This window comes from Phalacrocorax aristotelis, chromosome 3, assembly GCF_949628215.1.
Source record: "Phalacrocorax aristotelis chromosome 3, bGulAri2.1, whole genome shotgun sequence".
In the NCBI taxonomy this organism is placed as follows: Eukaryota; Metazoa; Chordata; class Aves; order Suliformes; family Phalacrocoracidae; genus Phalacrocorax; species Phalacrocorax aristotelis.
In genome coordinates, this window is record NC_134278.1 from 95,361,106 (window position 1) to 95,379,357 (window position 18,252).

The 18,252-nt window shown below is 43.6% G+C and overlaps 1 protein-coding gene across 1 annotated transcript; it reads right to left on the bottom strand.

The window, feature by feature from the left end:
• Positions 1 to 906: 906 nt before the first annotated feature.
• SNX5 (sorting nexin 5) lies at positions 907 to 18,113 on the bottom strand. Its single transcript, XM_075088597.1, has 13 exons — positions 17,976 to 18,113; positions 9,330 to 9,434; positions 8,703 to 8,813; positions 7,999 to 8,120; positions 7,545 to 7,668; positions 6,808 to 6,903; positions 5,845 to 5,950; positions 5,687 to 5,762; positions 4,813 to 4,852; positions 4,637 to 4,723; positions 3,361 to 3,520; positions 2,518 to 2,603; positions 907 to 1,479 (listed from the first exon to the last, which is right to left on the bottom strand). Exons 1-13 carry the CDS (start codon positions 18,006 to 18,008, stop codon positions 1,432 to 1,434), a joined length of 1,194 nt encoding a protein of 397 aa, XP_074944698.1. The 5' UTR covers positions 18,009 to 18,113; the 3' UTR covers positions 907 to 1,431.
• Positions 18,114 to 18,252: the final 139 nt, after the last annotated feature.

Consider the following 18,252-nt stretch of genomic DNA (forward strand, 5'->3'; position numbering starts at 1 on the left):
CAGAAGCTGAGCAAACTCCAGAAACCTTGATCAACCACAAGTTGAAACTGTTCCTGTCAGACAAAGGTAAAAGGAGACAGAATTCAGACATTTTTCAGCAACACTGCTGCAGGATGGTGTGGCTGGTAAAAGCTCATAGTTTTCATGGGGTACCAAAAAGAAAAAGCAATAGATCACAGAAAAGTAAACTGTTAAACAATCCTTGGATACTGCCATTGAGCTGCCCACCCTCAAACCTTCTCTGGTTGAAGCTGCTTCAGGCAGTCTGTCCAGACCATACCCACATAGCCTACTTTGAGCATGATTAGAGGATTAGTCACAAGAAATTAAGCAAGGCTCAGATATTCTTCTCTCTCAGAAAGCTGCCTTTAGAAGGCTAGGGCTCACTGACCTATATCTACATATCCCAAATGATAGCCAACCTGTGGAAGGATGACCCTGGGATTTATAGGCCAAGTTGGCTCAGCTATGGCGCGATGTACACCCAGTTGGCCATACTAAGTTTAAGGAGGTTTATCTTATAGAAGACAGGCAAGGGCTATGCTTCCAGAAACCCTGAAGTTTTAAACAGCCTCTTGTTGCTAGCAGGTGGCATAAAGTTTGGCAAAATATGTAACATTGTAAAGTAGTCTGAAGGAGTCCAAGACATCTATATATATCAATGCTTTTGAAAGGCTTGGTTTCCTTGGTGTGCAGCATTTAGGAAGTAAAACTTTAAGAGCTACTCAAACAGCAACATGATGTGAAGCCCCCACATTTCATGTCAACACCCATTCAAAGAACAGTCCTACTGAGTAAAATATCTCTAGTATTCTGAATGAATATGAATCTAATTTGTAATATGGCTGTGCCTGAAGCCTCAGTTTGTCTTTTTACGTCCCACACAAAGTCTTGGCATACAACAGCTTGTTGTATCAGACATCTTTATTTGCTGTATTGCCCAAGTGTACAAATACTGAATGTAGTTATAGAAATTCAAAATATATTGTAGTAGAAATCTGCCTGGGAAGTGGAATGTTAAGATATTTACTTTATAAAATTACTACACTTATACAAGTCACTCCACTTGCAAGTTTTAAATATATCAGGGCTATGAAGAGATAGATTACTTTATGATCCTGCAAAAAAGGAGTTCTCCTCAGAAAATGTTTTCTGCTAGATGAAGTCAGTCAACAGCAAATTGATTTCTTACATTTGACTCATTTTGAGTTATCAGCCAACAGGATGTTTAGCTACATCCAGACAATTCATACACAATCCAGCTCCCATTTATACCAAGAAAGTCAATGCATCACTATCAACATATTTAAGTATTAGTCAAACAATCTCAGTGACAATATTTATTTTAAGCTAATGAAATCAAGCCAATAAGTTGCCCCTGTCCATTGAGTGCAATTGATGCTTTTTTCACATTTTTCAGAGTAAGGCGCCTTAGTTCTTGAACAAGTCAATACAGCTTTGCAGGAGAGAGACATTGTTCTGGAAAGGAAGAGAATTAATTTCAGATGAGTATGACTGACAATTTAGATCCTGCCTTCCACACAGTAGTAGCTTCTGAAATAGTAGGTCCATCCCAGAGTTTTGTAGCCTGTGACAATGCTAAAGAGCTTATACTGCAAAGACAAGCATTCAGGCAATAAAGCATCAAAGTCAGATCATGCAGTCTGCAATCTGCCTCTTCCTGTACACCTGCAACCATAACAGTTTGTGGGAGAGGGGCAAGAAAGAGTAGTAAGTTTTTAAAGTGGGCCAAACTGAGCAGCATTGTCAAGCCTTTTGCATGTCACATTCAAGGTCAGCAATGAAGTAGCTACCTGTGATGAAGTTCAGGACTCTCAGGGAGTGGGAAATTAGACTTTCCTTCTTCAAAAGAAGCTGAGGATGCACAATTACCTCTTCCTGAGGCTTTCTGCTTTGTTCTCTACACTAAATTAGCAGAGTCTGTAACCTTTTGTACACTTTCCTGGATTAGGCTGGCAGTATATGGTGTGGTCTCCACAGCCTGCTTCAAAATCCTACTCAGTAAAGCTTGGCAGAGGTTGCTACAAAGCCAGTGCCCCCTTCACTGACAAGCCAAGTGAGAAAGGTTGATAGCTAGACCACAAGCTGCAGGATGTGCTCTCACAGCACTCGGGAACTCTTGAAGCAGCAGCTGCTTCTAGATGCAGGCGGGGTCAAACCCCACAGATGAGGCTGCCTCATGGGAAGTTAGGTAAGCTGTTGTGTACACCTGCAAAATTGAGACTTCACCTGCAGTACAATAGGCTGGCATCCTAGGAGTGACAAGCTGAAAACAGTTTTCCTGCATGGGACAGATAAGACTGTCAGCATTTGGTTTTTGTATGCACTATACCTACAGCTTTTCATTTCTTTCCTTCCCCTCTACCAATCTCAGCTAAAGAGCTCAGCTGTTCTATTTAATACTTCCTAGTTCTAGAGGGAACCCAGTAAATCCTCTAAGTTACACAGTACTCACTTCTCTCAAGCTATGCCTGTTAAATTCCAAAAAGAACACACCTTTGCATGTTTTATTTCCAGTTCTGCCATTTCAATTAGGTTTTTGCGGAATGCAGCTATTCTCTTCTGTTTGAAGCTCATCAGTTCTGTGGGGAAAGAAGAACAAACAGAGGTAAAATAGATGTAAAGTGTGACTGAAGTTTCAGTAATGCCCCTTATGTTTCATGAGTTCTGTTGTACAGCTCTAGTTACAGTATTTGACTACAAAATCTTCAACAGTTAGTCTTGCTGTTTCTAGCCGGAAGATGCATTCATCATATGACACTGACATCTTGGTGGGGAAACAGACAGCTTGTCTAAGACAGAAAGGTTTTGTAGGAAGACAACTGGAACAAAACAGAAGCCAGCCACATGAGCTCTGTGAGAACACAGAACATCTAAAAAACCAAGAACATTAAAGGAGTGGCATGTATACCATGAAAGCATGTTTCTTCTGTTGTGTATTGTCCAAAGGCATCTACTAAGAACCAGCATCTGAAACTGTATGAGGCACTCAGCTGTACTGGGACAGAGCAAAAGTCTGTTTGCTCTTCTAATTGAGATAATCAGAAGCCTGAGTAGTTACCCTTCAGGTGGAGGCTGAGAACAAGAGTTCAGTCTTGAAAGCAAGTACTAGGGGCTTATAATTAAGGTTGGTCTAGTACTGACATTGCTCTGCTTCAGACAACCATTCTTAAAAATATTTAGCTGCCTTAATTTTACAGGCATCTATACTGCCCTTGGGATGTGCAGACTACTTGCTTCAGGAGAGCATTCAGAAGGCTTCATCAGCCAGAAGTCAGATGGAGACCTGGACTGCCTTAACATTTCCCTTCAGTATAAATACAGCAAAGCCTGTTTTACCTTGTTTTGCAGATTCTGAAATCTTTTCAAACTTCTGACAACAATCCTGCTGATGTGCCTCAGCCAGCCTGACGTCCTTGCTCTTTAGTCTGGCTTTATCTAGAGCTTTGTTTGAGTTTTCATAGTCAACAAGAGCCCTTGTACGTCTGTACAGAAGATCCTGAAAGTACACAGGAATAGTGCAAAGCCTTAAGAGGACTACTTCCCAAATTGAGGTTACAACTACCTTAAACAACAGAAGGTTTCACTTCTTTCAGCACCAGATTCTGCTTCTTCCAACAAGCTATTATAACCTGCTATGCTCTTAGCATAGCAACAGAAGCCTTTCACCAGCACAGTATCAAGTATTCAGGACAGCCACTTGTGCCTTAGTCAAGGAAGTCTGAGGGCTACTGTGGACATCGCTTGTTCCCTTAAAGTAGCTTTATCCTTCTGTGAGGTGGGCCTCTTCACTAAGGAGTAACAGGACTTTCTGAATTCCCTCAGTCTACTTCCAGTAAGGGATACACTATCAAGTAAACATTGGAGATCTGACAGTTTGACTGAAGTGCTATACTGACCTGGACATGAAATGCAGTACAGGTCTCAGCACCAATTCCTTTCTAATATAGCAGCAGTATAGTCTTAATATATAAATAGCAGTACCCCACACAGAGGGAGTCTGCAGTGAGTGTTCCAGGGTACATGACATTAGAAGTATGACACTAGATGAAGAGGCCGATCAGGTTATACCTAGATACCATTTCTCAGCATAGTCACCCCCTTGCCAAGTCAAGTATTGGTTAGAAAAGAGTTGTTGGCAAGGCTTTTGCAGTCACATCAGTTTACCAAACCCCTCTTGGAAGTCCAGACTCCAATAGCCTTCACATGTTACTGCACGTTCATAATGAAATACTTCAAGAGTTGGGATTTACTTCAGGACTTTTAATTAGCCATCATCAGTTTTACTGACAAGTCATGACTACTCAGGCAGGGGAAAGGTTAGAATTCTGCTGAAAGCTCAAATTCAGTTTGCTCTAGCTTATGTACAGAAGTCTAATAGTTCTTCCTCTCCACATGCCAAAATAAAACAGGTCAGAGATCTTAAACAGCCCTTCTGTAAATGGGCTGGATTGCAGCTAGCCAATATATATTTTTTAAACTCTGCTGTGGTTTAGGAGTCCCACACTGCTAGGCAGAACAAGGGTCCACCTTCCTGTCTTCTTAAAGCACAAAGAATACCATGAGTGAGTCATGATGTCCATAATAAAACTAAGCTTCAAAAAGCTATTCTTACCTTAGCAGCTTCTATATTGAGCATGTAGTATCTCAACAGTTCAGAGAGCTTTAAGTCTTCATCAGATGAAACTCTACTCTCTACCTTCTGCAGAAAAGATCAGATAATTGGTACTTAACAGGGAACAGCAACATCCAGATTCATATATTCTTTTTTCTCCCCAAAACTTCTCTTACCCTGAGTTTCTCAAAGAGCTCAGCAACTTTCAACAAGTACCTAGGGGAAAAATAATTGCATATAAGTTTTAGATACTTCTTAGTCTGATAAATGCCAGGATCAACTGACAGGAAAAAAAAATCTGAAGGTTGATGTTTACTCCTCCATATAGACCCAGACAACAGCTTGAAAAGTACTCAGGTCTAGGCAAAGACCTGGACAAAATGTTCAAAGCAAGAAGTGCTGATTGCAGCCTAATAGACTAGTACAGTTGAGCAGCTAGACACCATTTAAAGTAACACTGATCTTTAGATCAGGAAAGTGTTGTGGAAAAATTCCCTGCTGCTACTCTAAGAGGGATGAACCATCTTTTTTTATTCAGGTGTATACTGTTTTAACAAGGTCTTGGTAAATTGATAGCAAAGTTTAGAGAGGTGGAAGAATTCACCTCAGAAAAGGTGATTAGGCTCCCATAGCTTAAAAAACTCTTATTCTGGAACTTCGAAGGTCCAGAAGATAACATAGGCCTAGTATAAGCTGTGGTTGAATTTAACAGCACATTAGAACACAGATACATAACTGCTTCCTCCCATATTCTTTGGGAGTTTGTGACCTGAAAAAAAAATTCAAGGAGACTTCTGTTTAGGAGCTTTGATGACTAGCACAATTCAGCTCTAGGGCACAACTAGCAAAAGATCAGCTTGTTAAGAGTCAGATGCAACTGATAATTTTAGGTCTGTTGCACTAGGAGCAGCAGAGGAAAGAAAGCTTCAATGCCACTTGCTTGAAATTCAAGAAACTCAAACCAGCTATGACTCAATCCCCTGGATTTTACAGAAGGAACTTGATATTCCCAGTCTCAAGATATGTTTATGAATAGTTAGAATTGCTTACTTTTTGATAACTGTAGGTTCTTCTAGTGCCAGGCTGTTCAAGCAAGCTGAAGTATAAATATAGTCATCTGCAACATCTGCAAGAAGAAGACGACAAGGTTTTCAGGCTGAAATCAGCAAGTCTGCAAGGTCTTTAGAAAGGTCTTTGAAAAGATTCACTTTTGTGAGATCTTGTCATCTTATCTGCTTTTGAACACGCATCCTTGATTCTGTTGTAGTAGTTTACAAGAAAAGTCTTCTCTTGCTCAAAAAAGTCTTCTACCTCCTGAAAGAGAGTATGACCTCTTAAGTCAGTTACATTACTGCAGAATACAAGCTGTTCCCTATTTTCAGAAGAGCCAAAGAAATAACCATAGCCACCTGAGCATTATGCCTGTCTCTATTGAAGAGCAGAGTTCAGGACAAGACCCTGAGCCAAGGGTTTGACAAACCAAGCTGTTTGGCAAGTTTCTTCATAATGAAGTGAAGGTGGACTTGACACTCAACTACTCAAAACTGCATGTTGTCTGAAGCAACCAGTAAGTTGGTATCAGAGAGCTACGAACTGTTGGAATTTTATTTCCCAGGCCTGCTGCAACACAGTAGTTAAGCAGTAAGCAGTTTACAAGCTTGCTTCACATCCACAAACATTATGTGTACGGTAATGTTTAGGACAGCAACTCTATTAGAAAGAGCTACCACGGCAACATGATAGAAAAGCTGAAGCTGGACCAGTTACAGGAGTCTTTGGTATTTGATCTCATCTAGTACAAGCAGAAACCCATAAATAATGTTTGTTCAGAGCTCTGAAGTAGACAACAGCCACAGGCACATTTGCTGGAGGTGCAATTTCTTCTTCCTCACCAGTATCAGGTATTAAGGCAACTCTTGTACATCTACCAGAAGCTTTAAATATACACTTAAAAATTTAACAGCCTGTATTGTCAATGTCTTATTGCTGTAGAAGTCAAAATTAACATGGGCTACTCCACCCAACTTGGGACAGCAGTAACAAGGTCGGTCAGCATTAATAACTGAGCCTCACACACACCCAGCCTGAAGCAGACATAACTAACTGCCCTGGAGTGGGAGGAAAGAAACAATCCAGGTTACGCTAAGTAAAAGGTAAACCAACTACCTTACCTTGACTCCAGAGAAGAGAACTTCATCAGCACTCTTTACCACACTTTTTAAAAAGCCACCAAACATCTCTTTTGTGTTTTTCCTCCGAACACTCAGCTGCAACAGAGAGGCCAGGACAGCTTTAAAGTCATCCCAAGGTGGGGAAAAAGTGACTATTTTGACACTTGCAGTATTGTAAAATCATTTATATCTAGCATATGACAGAGCAGGCTGATTTCCAAGCTCTCCATAATACCCATAAGCTGTACAAAGATGGCTCATGTAACAAATAGCTTGACATGAACTTGTTCGACTATTCTGTGTCACAGATTTTCCCCATTCCCAGAAAGGACTAAGTTTCTCCTTACGTATCTCGGATCAGCCTCCATCACTCAATTAGGTGTAACAAAAGATATGCAGTACTAACTTTAATACACCTCCGTTCTTCCATTTTAGGACTAGGCAACACACAGCACAAGCACACCTGAACAATACTTGTTCCTAAGATGTCACGACATACAAAGGTGGCTTCCTAGCCAACTTGACCTGGATTAAGAAACACTGAGATTTCTAGCAGAAGAAGGTCTAAAGGTCATGCTTTCATCCCTTAATTATTTCACAGAAGTACTGGCAATATCTTCTTGCTGATGCTGCAGATAGATTTACATAACATTCTGACTGTGCCCAGAAAAGTGACAGTACTCCTAATACCTTGCCTCACTCTGAAAGGAGGGGACAAAAAAAAAAAGGTGTCTTACATCCTGGTCATACTCCAGGAAAACATGAAAATTGCGATCTTTGCTGAGCACAGGATGAGAAGAAATCCGCTGAAGGAAGATTTCATGTGATGATACAGTCTTCTTGAAGACAGCGAGGTATTCACTGAAAAAGAACAGACTGAGATCCCCTCTTGTACTGCCTTCTTCAATATACAAAGAATTGCTTTAAGTTTATCCAGTGAAAATATTCAACAGCACGCTTCTGAAATAGCTAGCTAGTGATAGAGAAGCTCTTTTCAATCTCTTTAGCTAGGAAGCTTTCCCAGTTTGAGAGGAACTTTTGGCAACACCACAGCTCCAGGATTTTAAAGATTATGCAGCAGCAGACACCCTTCAAAACAGTCACACTCAAGGATCAGTTACCACAAAATAAGTTGCTCTCCCAGGAGGCTTCTTTAAGTGCAGCTTTTCACAGTTGATGCGTTCTACTTACGCTTCTAGCTCTTGCTTCATTTTGGCAAACTCTTCTTTTGTCATAGACACTTCTCCTTCCCCTAGCTTCTGCATCTTCTCTCTGGGACCATCAAAGTCAGGCTTTGAAGGTGCTGGAGGTATCTGGCCAAGGAATTGGTTAGTGATAGATGCTAGCAAATAAAGTTTCCTACAATTGCTTCTAGCCTTCTCTTGAAGGAGGCCCTTTTGCCTGGTAATGGCAAGCCAGCAAGGCTCTGCACCCAGGAATTCTAAAGGCACATTGACGTCTAGGTCCCTGTTTGCCTCTCCCAGCTCTGTGCTACCCCTGCCCCAGGAAGAAAACAACTAAGAACAGCCTCTCTAACCCATCCATAGCCAGCCATCTTCTGTGGTCCACAGGGCCTCCTAAAGAATCATGACAGAACACACAGGCTATATTTAATAGAGTATATCACTGTGCTATCTTCAGGCAGATATTAATACCACCTTAGAGTTGGGAACTCAGAGCATTGAGCTTTTTTTGCTGCTCCAAGTTAAGCAGAAATTTAAGACAGAGCTATACCATTCAAGTTGTTTATGCTTCCTTCTGCCTTAATTGCCAAAGACTACCACAGCTATGAAACACTAGTAACACTGGTAAAGCAGACTTCATGTCCTTACTAGTATGCACTTTAAATCACCATACCCTTTCATTTAGAATTACATTTTTTAGGAAGTACTTACAATGAGTCCTGCATACTCCTCGGTTTCAGTGAGTGTATCATGCAGCCACACAAAGTCTTCATGCTGCCTTGTAACTGAAAACTCAGGGCTTTGAAAAGCTGGCAGCATAGTCTGGAAGAGAAGATATAGAAGCCCTACTGTTTTGTAAATTAGTGCTTTTAGAAACAGTGCTGTCTGTTTCCAAAGGAAGCTATTTTGCTTAGTAAGAGCTTCGCCTACTCCCTTTTAGCTGAGCTGGCACACATTTGAGAGCCTTACTACTAAGGAGACTATTTAAAGAAAAAGCACTGTTGTGGAACAGCATTAATGCAGTTTATTCTGTGAAGCTTCCAAGTAGCTGGTTTCCCCACCCCTACCTCCCAGCCTTCTGGTGTCAAGCTAGGATTCCTCAGCAAAGCCAATCTAGTGTATTAGCTACATTGTCTCTATTTAGAGATCGTTCAAGTCTTAAGTAATCTGAAGTTTCTGCATATACCTCAGAGTATACCCTCACACCACCTTTAAGTGGTAAAGCTCCATCTAATTAGATTTCCTTCATTGCCAAGCCCATCTTTACAGGTACGTGTATTGCAAATACAGATTACTGGCACAAATTTATGAAGACCACTTTCTACACCATGATCTTACCTTAGTATGCACAGTGAACTTCACTCTGTCCTTTTCACTTAGAGCATCAGGTATATCAATTTGGAGAGAAGGATCAATGTTCAGGTCTACAGATACAGACCTCAGCTGCAACACAATGCACAGTATAAGCCTTGGTCAAGGATCATGTAGATTTAGTGAAGCTAGACTAATCATCTGCTGTCAACAAGAACCACATTGCACTAAACCACTGCCTCCAGGAACAGCACATATGGACAAGCATGACAGCCTTGACACTACCAGCACATCACTGACAAGCCTTCCCATCCAAACAGAGGAAACAAAAGTACTTCTCCAGCTTGTTTACTCAGAGCACATTGAGCTGAAACCTATCATGCCATTTAGAAGATCACAACCACCCTAGTAGTTCCCCCTTCATTACCCTGTGCCCCCACAGTATGTGGCAGAACAGCTGACCTTGGGGAAAAACGGGGCATGTAACCTCTTTAGACTCCCATAAAGTCTAGGAGCCAATTGTTTGCCAGAAAAAGGACCAGAACACAAGAACGCTGTAGCACTAACACTGCACCCGTTTTATTTTCAGGATACCTGGCATCATGTTACTAATAGTAAATGTGCATTCTAACAGGAATGAAATAAAGACCCAGTAAGCTGGTACAAGAACTGGCCTCAAAGATGAGCTTTGCTTTACAAAAAGCTATTTACTACTTGAAGCTGCAAGCCTGTTCCTCTCCTACATCAAGATCTTGTCTTAACCTTCCTAGACAAGGCTTTGCGTCCGGCAACATTTTAATGCTATTTTTTTCCCCCCACTTGGAGCACCTCAGAAGAGGTTTCCAAGCACACTACATGAGGAATGTTTTACAGGAGGCCTCACATCATACCAGGTTCAATGAAGAACAGACTTGCCTTCCCAGTGCTTCAGACAGGCCTTAAACAGAGTCAGCATCTTCCTCTGGGGACTTATTTCTTCATTCCAACAGCCTACACCCAGAATACAATTTCAACCGCACTTAAACTTTCCTAATCCAGTGAAATAGCCTTCTCAGTTGAAGATGCTCTAGGTTATACACCACTAACATCCTCAAGTCATAATCCTACTGAAATTCTTACAAGGACAGCGCTTTCCAGCTCAGAGCACATGAGGCCTGGATGCTCAGCATTCCGCCCTGTTCTGGGAAGCCAGGGAAGTGGCCAGATTGTGCTCATCAACAGTAAGATTCAGCATAGACACCAGCACATTTCTCTCTCCGATTTACAATTTGAGCTTCCTTCATCAGGTTGTACTTCACTGCTTGTACCCAACCACTGAAAATAAATGGCTTCAATTGGTTACAGGACCTCAGAAGCAAGCAAAAAAGTTTAGTAATCTATACTGGGTATGCCTAAGATTAATGCATACATCCAGGCCTTACATCAGGTAGAATCATGTGTTTAGATACCAAGGAATAGACTTTTACAAGCTATTAGACACTAGTGATCACCAGCTTCAGTCATCTGTTTTCCAGAAGCATGCAGGAACCTTAGCATTATGGTAGTTCCTGTGCTTTGAAACCTGCCTTCTAAGAGGCCCTCCTGTGTTGTAGTGCTGCAGCCTAACAAACCATTCTTATTTTCTGCATAAGGGAGAAACTGCCAGAGATCAAGGTCACAACACAGGAAGTTTGCTGAAGATTGACTGCCAGAGCCAGGCTGAATCCCAAGGCTATCCTTTATAGAGATAATTCTGAATGCCTTCCCAGGAAAGCAAGCTCAAGAACTGGTCCACAACTGATGTTGTTTCACCACCCTGCAGCACAGTAGCATACAGACCCCAGCAGCCAGGAGCTTACCCCAACCACCTGCTAAGCACAAATTTCAGCACTGAAGTCCACAAGCAAACAGTGCCAGACAGCATCTGAACAATCATGTCATATCACAGATAGCTTGAATGCTGCCTTAAGCTTCTGTAAAGCTGTATAAGAACTGTTGAGAGGTTGCCCTTTTTAGGGTAAAACCTTGCTTTCAAAAGCTTTGGAAACTCCCTCCCCCTAGTCTGGCCATCTGTACTACAGCCCAGATCTGGTAGACAGTAAGTCCCTCTGGCTGCCTGCAGAGGACACAGCTGTCAGGCTAGCATGCACTTGCCTCTATCCAGCCTGTCCCTGCCTAGACTCTCACTACCACTGACGGTTACTGCTATCATCTATGATCAGGCTCTCATGCAGAAGTAAGGGATACGCTAGCCGCTCTACCCTCATCCTTCCAGCCATGCTAAAAAGACCTCTATTTGTTGCACGCTAGCTGTTAGAGTTAGAAGGAGATCCTTTTTAAGCCTTATGACTACGGAAAGACGTATGCAGCACATTGAGCTTCCCATTCTGACTTTTGTAGGACAAAATGCCTTTGTCTCATCCAGCTATTGCCTTGGCAGCAAGAAAGGACATTGAGCTTACAGAGCATGCCCTGGAACACAGTTCTTAACAGTCCCAGCACTGCTCATGTGCAAATGGACAAGGTGGGACTCCAACCAAACAACTGCTTCTCTTCAGCCACTTTATGGGACAGACTATATTCCCCTACAGGCATGTGATTCTGGGACTTGCTAGGAAGGCACAGACCAAACAGCACAAAAGTGTTTGGTTCAGAGGTCACTGACACTGGTTTAGGCAGAAGCTACCCTATTCAAGCACTAAAGGAAGGATAGGTATAAGGCCACCATACTGACATCAGTTTCACTGGGAACACAGCTCACTGTCTGTTGCCAACTGAATGAAAGGCAAATTGGTCCATGTTTCCCAGCCAGATAACACTAGCAGCCAGAGCAGTGAGATGCAGACCCCAGTGTTTTGCATCCTGCTTACTTATCTTTACTGTCTGAAAAGAATCAGCAGTGCTAACAATATGAACTGCTGAGTCTGGAAAGTATGATAAGCCAAAGGAAACTGCTTCCTCTCAGCTAAATGAGGGAAAGGATTACACAAGTCAGAGAATCCTGAATTTGTGAACTTTCTTACTAAGTGTTGTGGAGAAGGTACCCCATAATTAGATGCTGCCTGCATACCCCTCTGTGCCTGGTAGTTGCCTGCACGAGAGATGGGCAGATATGGCAGTACAAGATGGTACTGCTTTGTCAGAATAAAGCAGTTCACATGTCACAGGCATCTCTCCCCTGCATTAGCACTATAAACTGCAGAGGCAATGGGACAAGAACATGTAACCTACAGCTTCAACAATCCCCAGGCACACTACTGCAGGAGAGCTTATTGCCCCAGCCAGGCCACTGCAGGCTCAAACATCAAGTGTATACCTGTTTGAAGACAGCACGGTATTATAACTTTCACCCTTCAGGAGTCTGGTGTTCAGTAAAGGACCTGGAGCCGTAAGAAACATACGATTATAAAACCACTGGTCTGCTCTAGTTTTGTGAGGGTCACTGTGGGCTCCTAACTCCAGGCCAGAGACCTTTAGAATTACACAATCACAGCAGCAAGGCTCAGACTACAAAGAAAGCATTCACACTGTCTGACTTCAGGACAGAGTGCTTTGTTTCCCTACAGAAAGGGCTGGGGCAGCATTTCTCCAATAAACTAGAAGCAAGAAGCCCCCCTCTTGTTACCACCACTCCATAAGGCATTAAACCACTGCACCTACAGCAGATGTTCCACACCAACCCTTGACCAACACAAGCACCTGCTCCTGCAGCATTGGCATCTCAGGACCTTTCATTCCACCATCTCTCCTACGTCCATCTCACAAGCAGGAATGAGGACCAGCTTGCTTATGGTCATATGAAGGCTGTGCAGAGCAGAGGAATTAAACTTTCATCTCCAGGCACCAGGCTTATTCCTTTATCACAGCAGGTACCCAGCATAAGCTCTTCCCAGGAAACTACTCCATCTGAGCTCTCCAGTCTGCCGAGCCTGGCAGCTCCTTTGTATCTGGAGGTACTTCTCTGCTAGGACTTTATTGCTTCCTCTCTGCACTCAAAGCAGTGGGCAAGAGAACTGAAGCTTCCTTATCCCAGTTACCAGAAATCAGTCTGTCCCTCAACAGTCTCAGAGGGACAGGGTGGAATATAATCCAAGCTCAGCAGCTGGTGAGAGATTATTCCTTACTCACAGCACATGCCCAAAGAGGTACAGAGGGTGGTGACTCCCAGAGCCGCACAGTGGGGAAACAGCTGGGTTGAGCTGCAATCTGAAACACTCACCCAGGCCCAGCACCATGCCCCCACTTTCATCTCTCATTTCCCTTTCTCAGAAAGAGCTTAGAGGCTTCTGGTTTGCAATTACTACAGCAACTGTTACAGCTGCTCTGATGCCTTCCACTTCTAGGCTCAATCCTCTTTAGTGACTTGTATTCAGATTCCCAAGGTTTCTTGAGTATTCAGGTAAATTTTCCCTGTTCAGTAAGGATACTGTCCACCACAACTGACCTGGATATTAGAACAAGACATCAAGCAGAGCCCTCCAGAATAACAGTCAGCCATCATATTGATTAGTATTTCTAGCTTTAGGACCAGAAGACTAAAAATAGCTATTATGGTACTAATTAGGGCACTATGACAATCACCTGATCTAGAAGCCCATGAGAAGAGACAGCAGAGAGGAGTACTCTGACCAATCCAGGTAGAGTTTTACAGCACTTGCTTTTTTTCTGTTGCTTAGATATGTTACCAAAAACAAAAGAGCTGGATCATTTAAATAGAATCTGGTGCTTATCATCAGCTACACAGGCTTCAGCTTGATAGACGTAAGTTTCTGATCAGACCTCACCCAGTGCAAACTCATCTTCACACTTGCAAGCATCCAGTGGAAGACAACGCCATCAACCGCTTAGCTCTGTTGAGTGGCCTGAGCTGCTGCTTTTAAAATCTCACCCTTCTTTGTTTTAATATCAGTTCTGGATGACTCAATGTTACTTCTGCATTCTAACAAAAGAATCTGCCATTGCAAGCAACTGTGTAAAACATCTGATTTTGAGAACAAATACAGATTCTTGTTTTGCTATCAGTCAGATTAATCCAGGGGTTTTCCACATAGCTGGGCCCCCAGAAGGAGCAATGAGCCCTTCCATGAAGGTTTACATGTTACAGAGCTTTCTTCTTATTGCCAACTACCTTATAAAACCCCTCTCTTACTGATCACCTCCCTGCTGTCATTCAAGCAACAGCCACAAACAAGACTTCAGTAGTAATTACATCTGCCACTACCCAGCATCCATTACTTTTTACAGAGTAGTCTTTCTAATTAAAGGATTTTAAGTGCTCTCCAGAGAGCACTAACATATCATGATGCTTTCTGGCAGTTTATACAGAGTCTTCAGTTCCAGAGGGCCCTGTTTCAACACCCAGGAGTTAACCAGCAGACTCTCAGAGTATCTGGCTGACAGATATTAGTGGCATTAGTTGCTGGAACCACATTTCAGTTGTATCGAGCACAAGTGGCTTAAGATTCCCTTTAATCAAGATACTAAAAATATGTCTGAAAGTACACTGCATGCCAATATAGTAGATGTGAAGCTTGAATTTCACAGCTAACTTGCTGTTAGCTCTCTGACATTCAGTGAAACAGTCCTGAAGTAGTCCAAGTTACCTATAACCAGGAAAATTGAATAAGCCTTCTTGCACGCAGCTTCCATGTTGCTACTTACGCCACAGAAAGTGATTTCCCAAATTTGTGACTTTGGACAGTAGAACTCCAGTGATGCAATGGCTGAATTATTTTGCTTTAAACAAAGATAAAGAGGGAATAACAGCTCAATTTAGTTGCATTGAAATGGCATTCCTCACCAAGTGCACTACTTGCCAAGTAAGCAGAAGGCAGCCTCTATAGCCAGAGCACCTGTTGCCACTGGCTGTGCAATAAGCTGACCAGATCACTTAGCTCTCCTGTCTGAGGGATCTCTGCATCACTCTCCACAGAAACCGTAAGTGGTCACTCACCTCCTTACAAAGGGAGGGAGCTGTGGGAAGGACACTAGCAACATTCAAGGATCCTACATTCCTAGCAAAAGACTGTAGCTTATCTTGCCCCACCTAGCAGCACACAGAACATCTCCACCTAACCCACTGTTTCCTCAGCTCAAGGGGTGAAACAGCTTTGGCAGTGCAGGTCAAATCCACCCTGCTGCAGCAGCCAGCCTACAGAGCACAGCCTATGGCTAGACACTGTTAGCCCATATGCCATCTGTAACATAAAGCACATCCAGCTAAAATGGAAATTGTGCAACAGAAACAAAGCCCTCAGCCACAATCAGCATCAACAAGAATGTTTTGCTGATCTGCAGTGAGGTCAGAGCTGGTGGTAGGGAGTCTCAGCAACACAGCCTCACCATGCTCTCCACCTCCCATGGATTTGAAATGTCGTCACATGAGACCAAACTGCTGGGCCAGCTTTAGGGAGGCTATGTGTCCTTGACAGTATACGTTATCCTTATCCAGCAGCTTTCACCTTGCTGGTTCATCTCCCTACTTGCTTTTGGGTCCAGCAGCATGCAGAAGCAGTTTTCTTGCTAAGCATAAGCAAGATCTAGTAGGTCCTCATTCTCTCCAGAGCATGTAGAAGTTGTCTAGCACCAAGAACCACTGTTCAGGAGTGATAACAGCAAGTCCCAGGCTACACCATTTTGTCTTCCACTGACTGTTCTGAGAAAGGCGGGCTACAATACTCTCTCAGCATTTTAACCTAGAACAGTGTAACTGCAGACTGAAGCCTTTAAAATACTATCAAGCCATTGACATTATGAAATACCAGGGTATTTGCACAAGGTTATCCTGGCAGTCCCACTACCCATGTAACTTTCTGAAGTGCCTTTTCCTCCCCATGACAGATTACACCATCTTTCCCACTGCTCTTCCAATCACCCTTATCCTACCCTCCCTTCCTCTTCCTACATATCCTGATCCTCTCCTGCTTTTCCACCTCAGGGTCAGTTTTTAGTTTATACTTACCAATGATTCCTATTTAAGGTTAATACCCAATGAAGTTTCCTTTATAGGCACAGGCTTTATCTACTGGCCACATACCAGTTCCATGTTGCTGTTTCTTTAGCTAAACAGAAACAGACAAGAAAGGAGTACTTTATCCTCCCCACTGCTGCTGGAATCCCAAGACAGCCATACTACCTGAAACAAGCTAGTTAATCTTTGTTCTTTTGGCATTAGAGTTTGAAGCTTCTCCTGCCCTCACTTGGGAACATCATCTCCTCCCCCCAATATTCCTGTCTGCTAAATAAGAAAGGCACAGAAACACAGTTACCAATTGCTGCAAGACGGCTGATATTTTACCTTCCCCTCCACCCATCACCTGCAGGACCTGCAAGCCCGTAAAGACTTTCACCTCAGTACTCTCAAATGGCAGATACTTGAATACTAGTAGTTTCATACACAGCAGAAAGGTTAAAGCACTGGCAAGTTCACAGCTCAAAGCAAATAACTAGAAAACACTTCAAACTTTTGTCTGTTCCACTGGATCAAGATTATTTTAAGATTCATATGCAAGAAAAGCTGATGAAAATAAGCTATCACAAAAAGTTATTCAAGGCAGGTATATTTCTAGCCCTCAAGTCAGATAATATACAACTTCCAAAAGGCTATAGAACACACTGACTGAAAAGACTTAAGCACCCTTAATAGCTTAAAGCACAAGTCATCTTCCTGCAAGTGAGGTAAGCTTAGTCACAATGCAAGACTACATTGGGATGCAACAATATAAAAGTCAAATAGGCAGCTCACAGACTGTTACAGAGCTGTCTTACCTTCTATTCAAGGTATGTTGGGGGTAGTTATTAAACCAGATAGGCTAGGTAGATTAAGCCAGGAAGCTTGTCCAGATGTGAAATAATTCAAAGCACTATCTACATGCACACAAATCAATTCATAAAGTTCCTATTTTAGTATTTAATATGCATTTCCTGACAAGTTGAGAGTCTTAACATTGGGTTACACTCCATGCTCCGTCAAAGGCATAACCCTCCTTGGCACTTAAAGTTTCAACACTACTACAGAGAAAGGAAAACCAAGTCAGCTACTAACATGACAGCCAAAGGAAGGAGGCATCACAGGTGAAGTGACAGCTGACAGCCTCATTAACACAGGCCACGCAACCAGGTAGGCTGGTCACAGACACACAAGGCAGCTGACCTACTGAGGAAGAGCAAGTTTCAACGCCTCCAGCAGAAGCACCCACAGCACTCCGTCGCCAGCACCCAGCCACAGGTCCTGAGGAGCAGGCCCAGCTCCAGCAGCACCCAGGCTGTGCTTGTCACCCTACTCCCACCACAGACTGGGTGTTCTGCTCACAGCCTGCACTGCCCTGGGGCAGCCCCTTCTCCTCCTTCCCACCCTGTTTTTCCTTCCTTTTTCTCCCCCCTTTACCCTTCTCTAGGCCCGTCTTCCCTCAGGGGCAGCACCCCGCGCTCACCCTGCTCACCCATCCTCAGAAGACCCCGGGTGCAGGGCGCAAGCAGCCCAAGAACAACGAAAGCTAATAACTGAAACACAAATCTTAAAAAGAACCAAAATAAAAACCTGCCACTGCTCCGGTGCCGGCGGGGGGAAGAGAGGGCGGGGAGCGCCGTCACACCCCGCGGGGCCAGCCCGGCGCTGAGCGCGGCCCACCGCCCAGCGGAGCACGGACGGATCCCCACAGCTCGCCTCGGCTGGACCTGGGCCGCCGCCCTCACCTTGCTCTGTGCGTCCTCCCGAAGCAAAGCCATGTCGCCCACACGCGACCAGCCGCTCACCGCCTTCCCCGCTGCCGCCACCGCCGCCTCATATAGCCCGGGGCGGAGCCGCCACCGCCTCACGCCCCTAGCGACACACCCCCGCCGGCCCGGCGGCCCCTGCGCCGGCCGGCCCGGCTCCCGGCCGCCATCTTGGATGAGGGCAGCGTGCTGTTTGCCTTCATCCAAGATGGGTGCCGTAATGTTTTAAAATTTTTGCCTTGCTTTTAAAGATTTG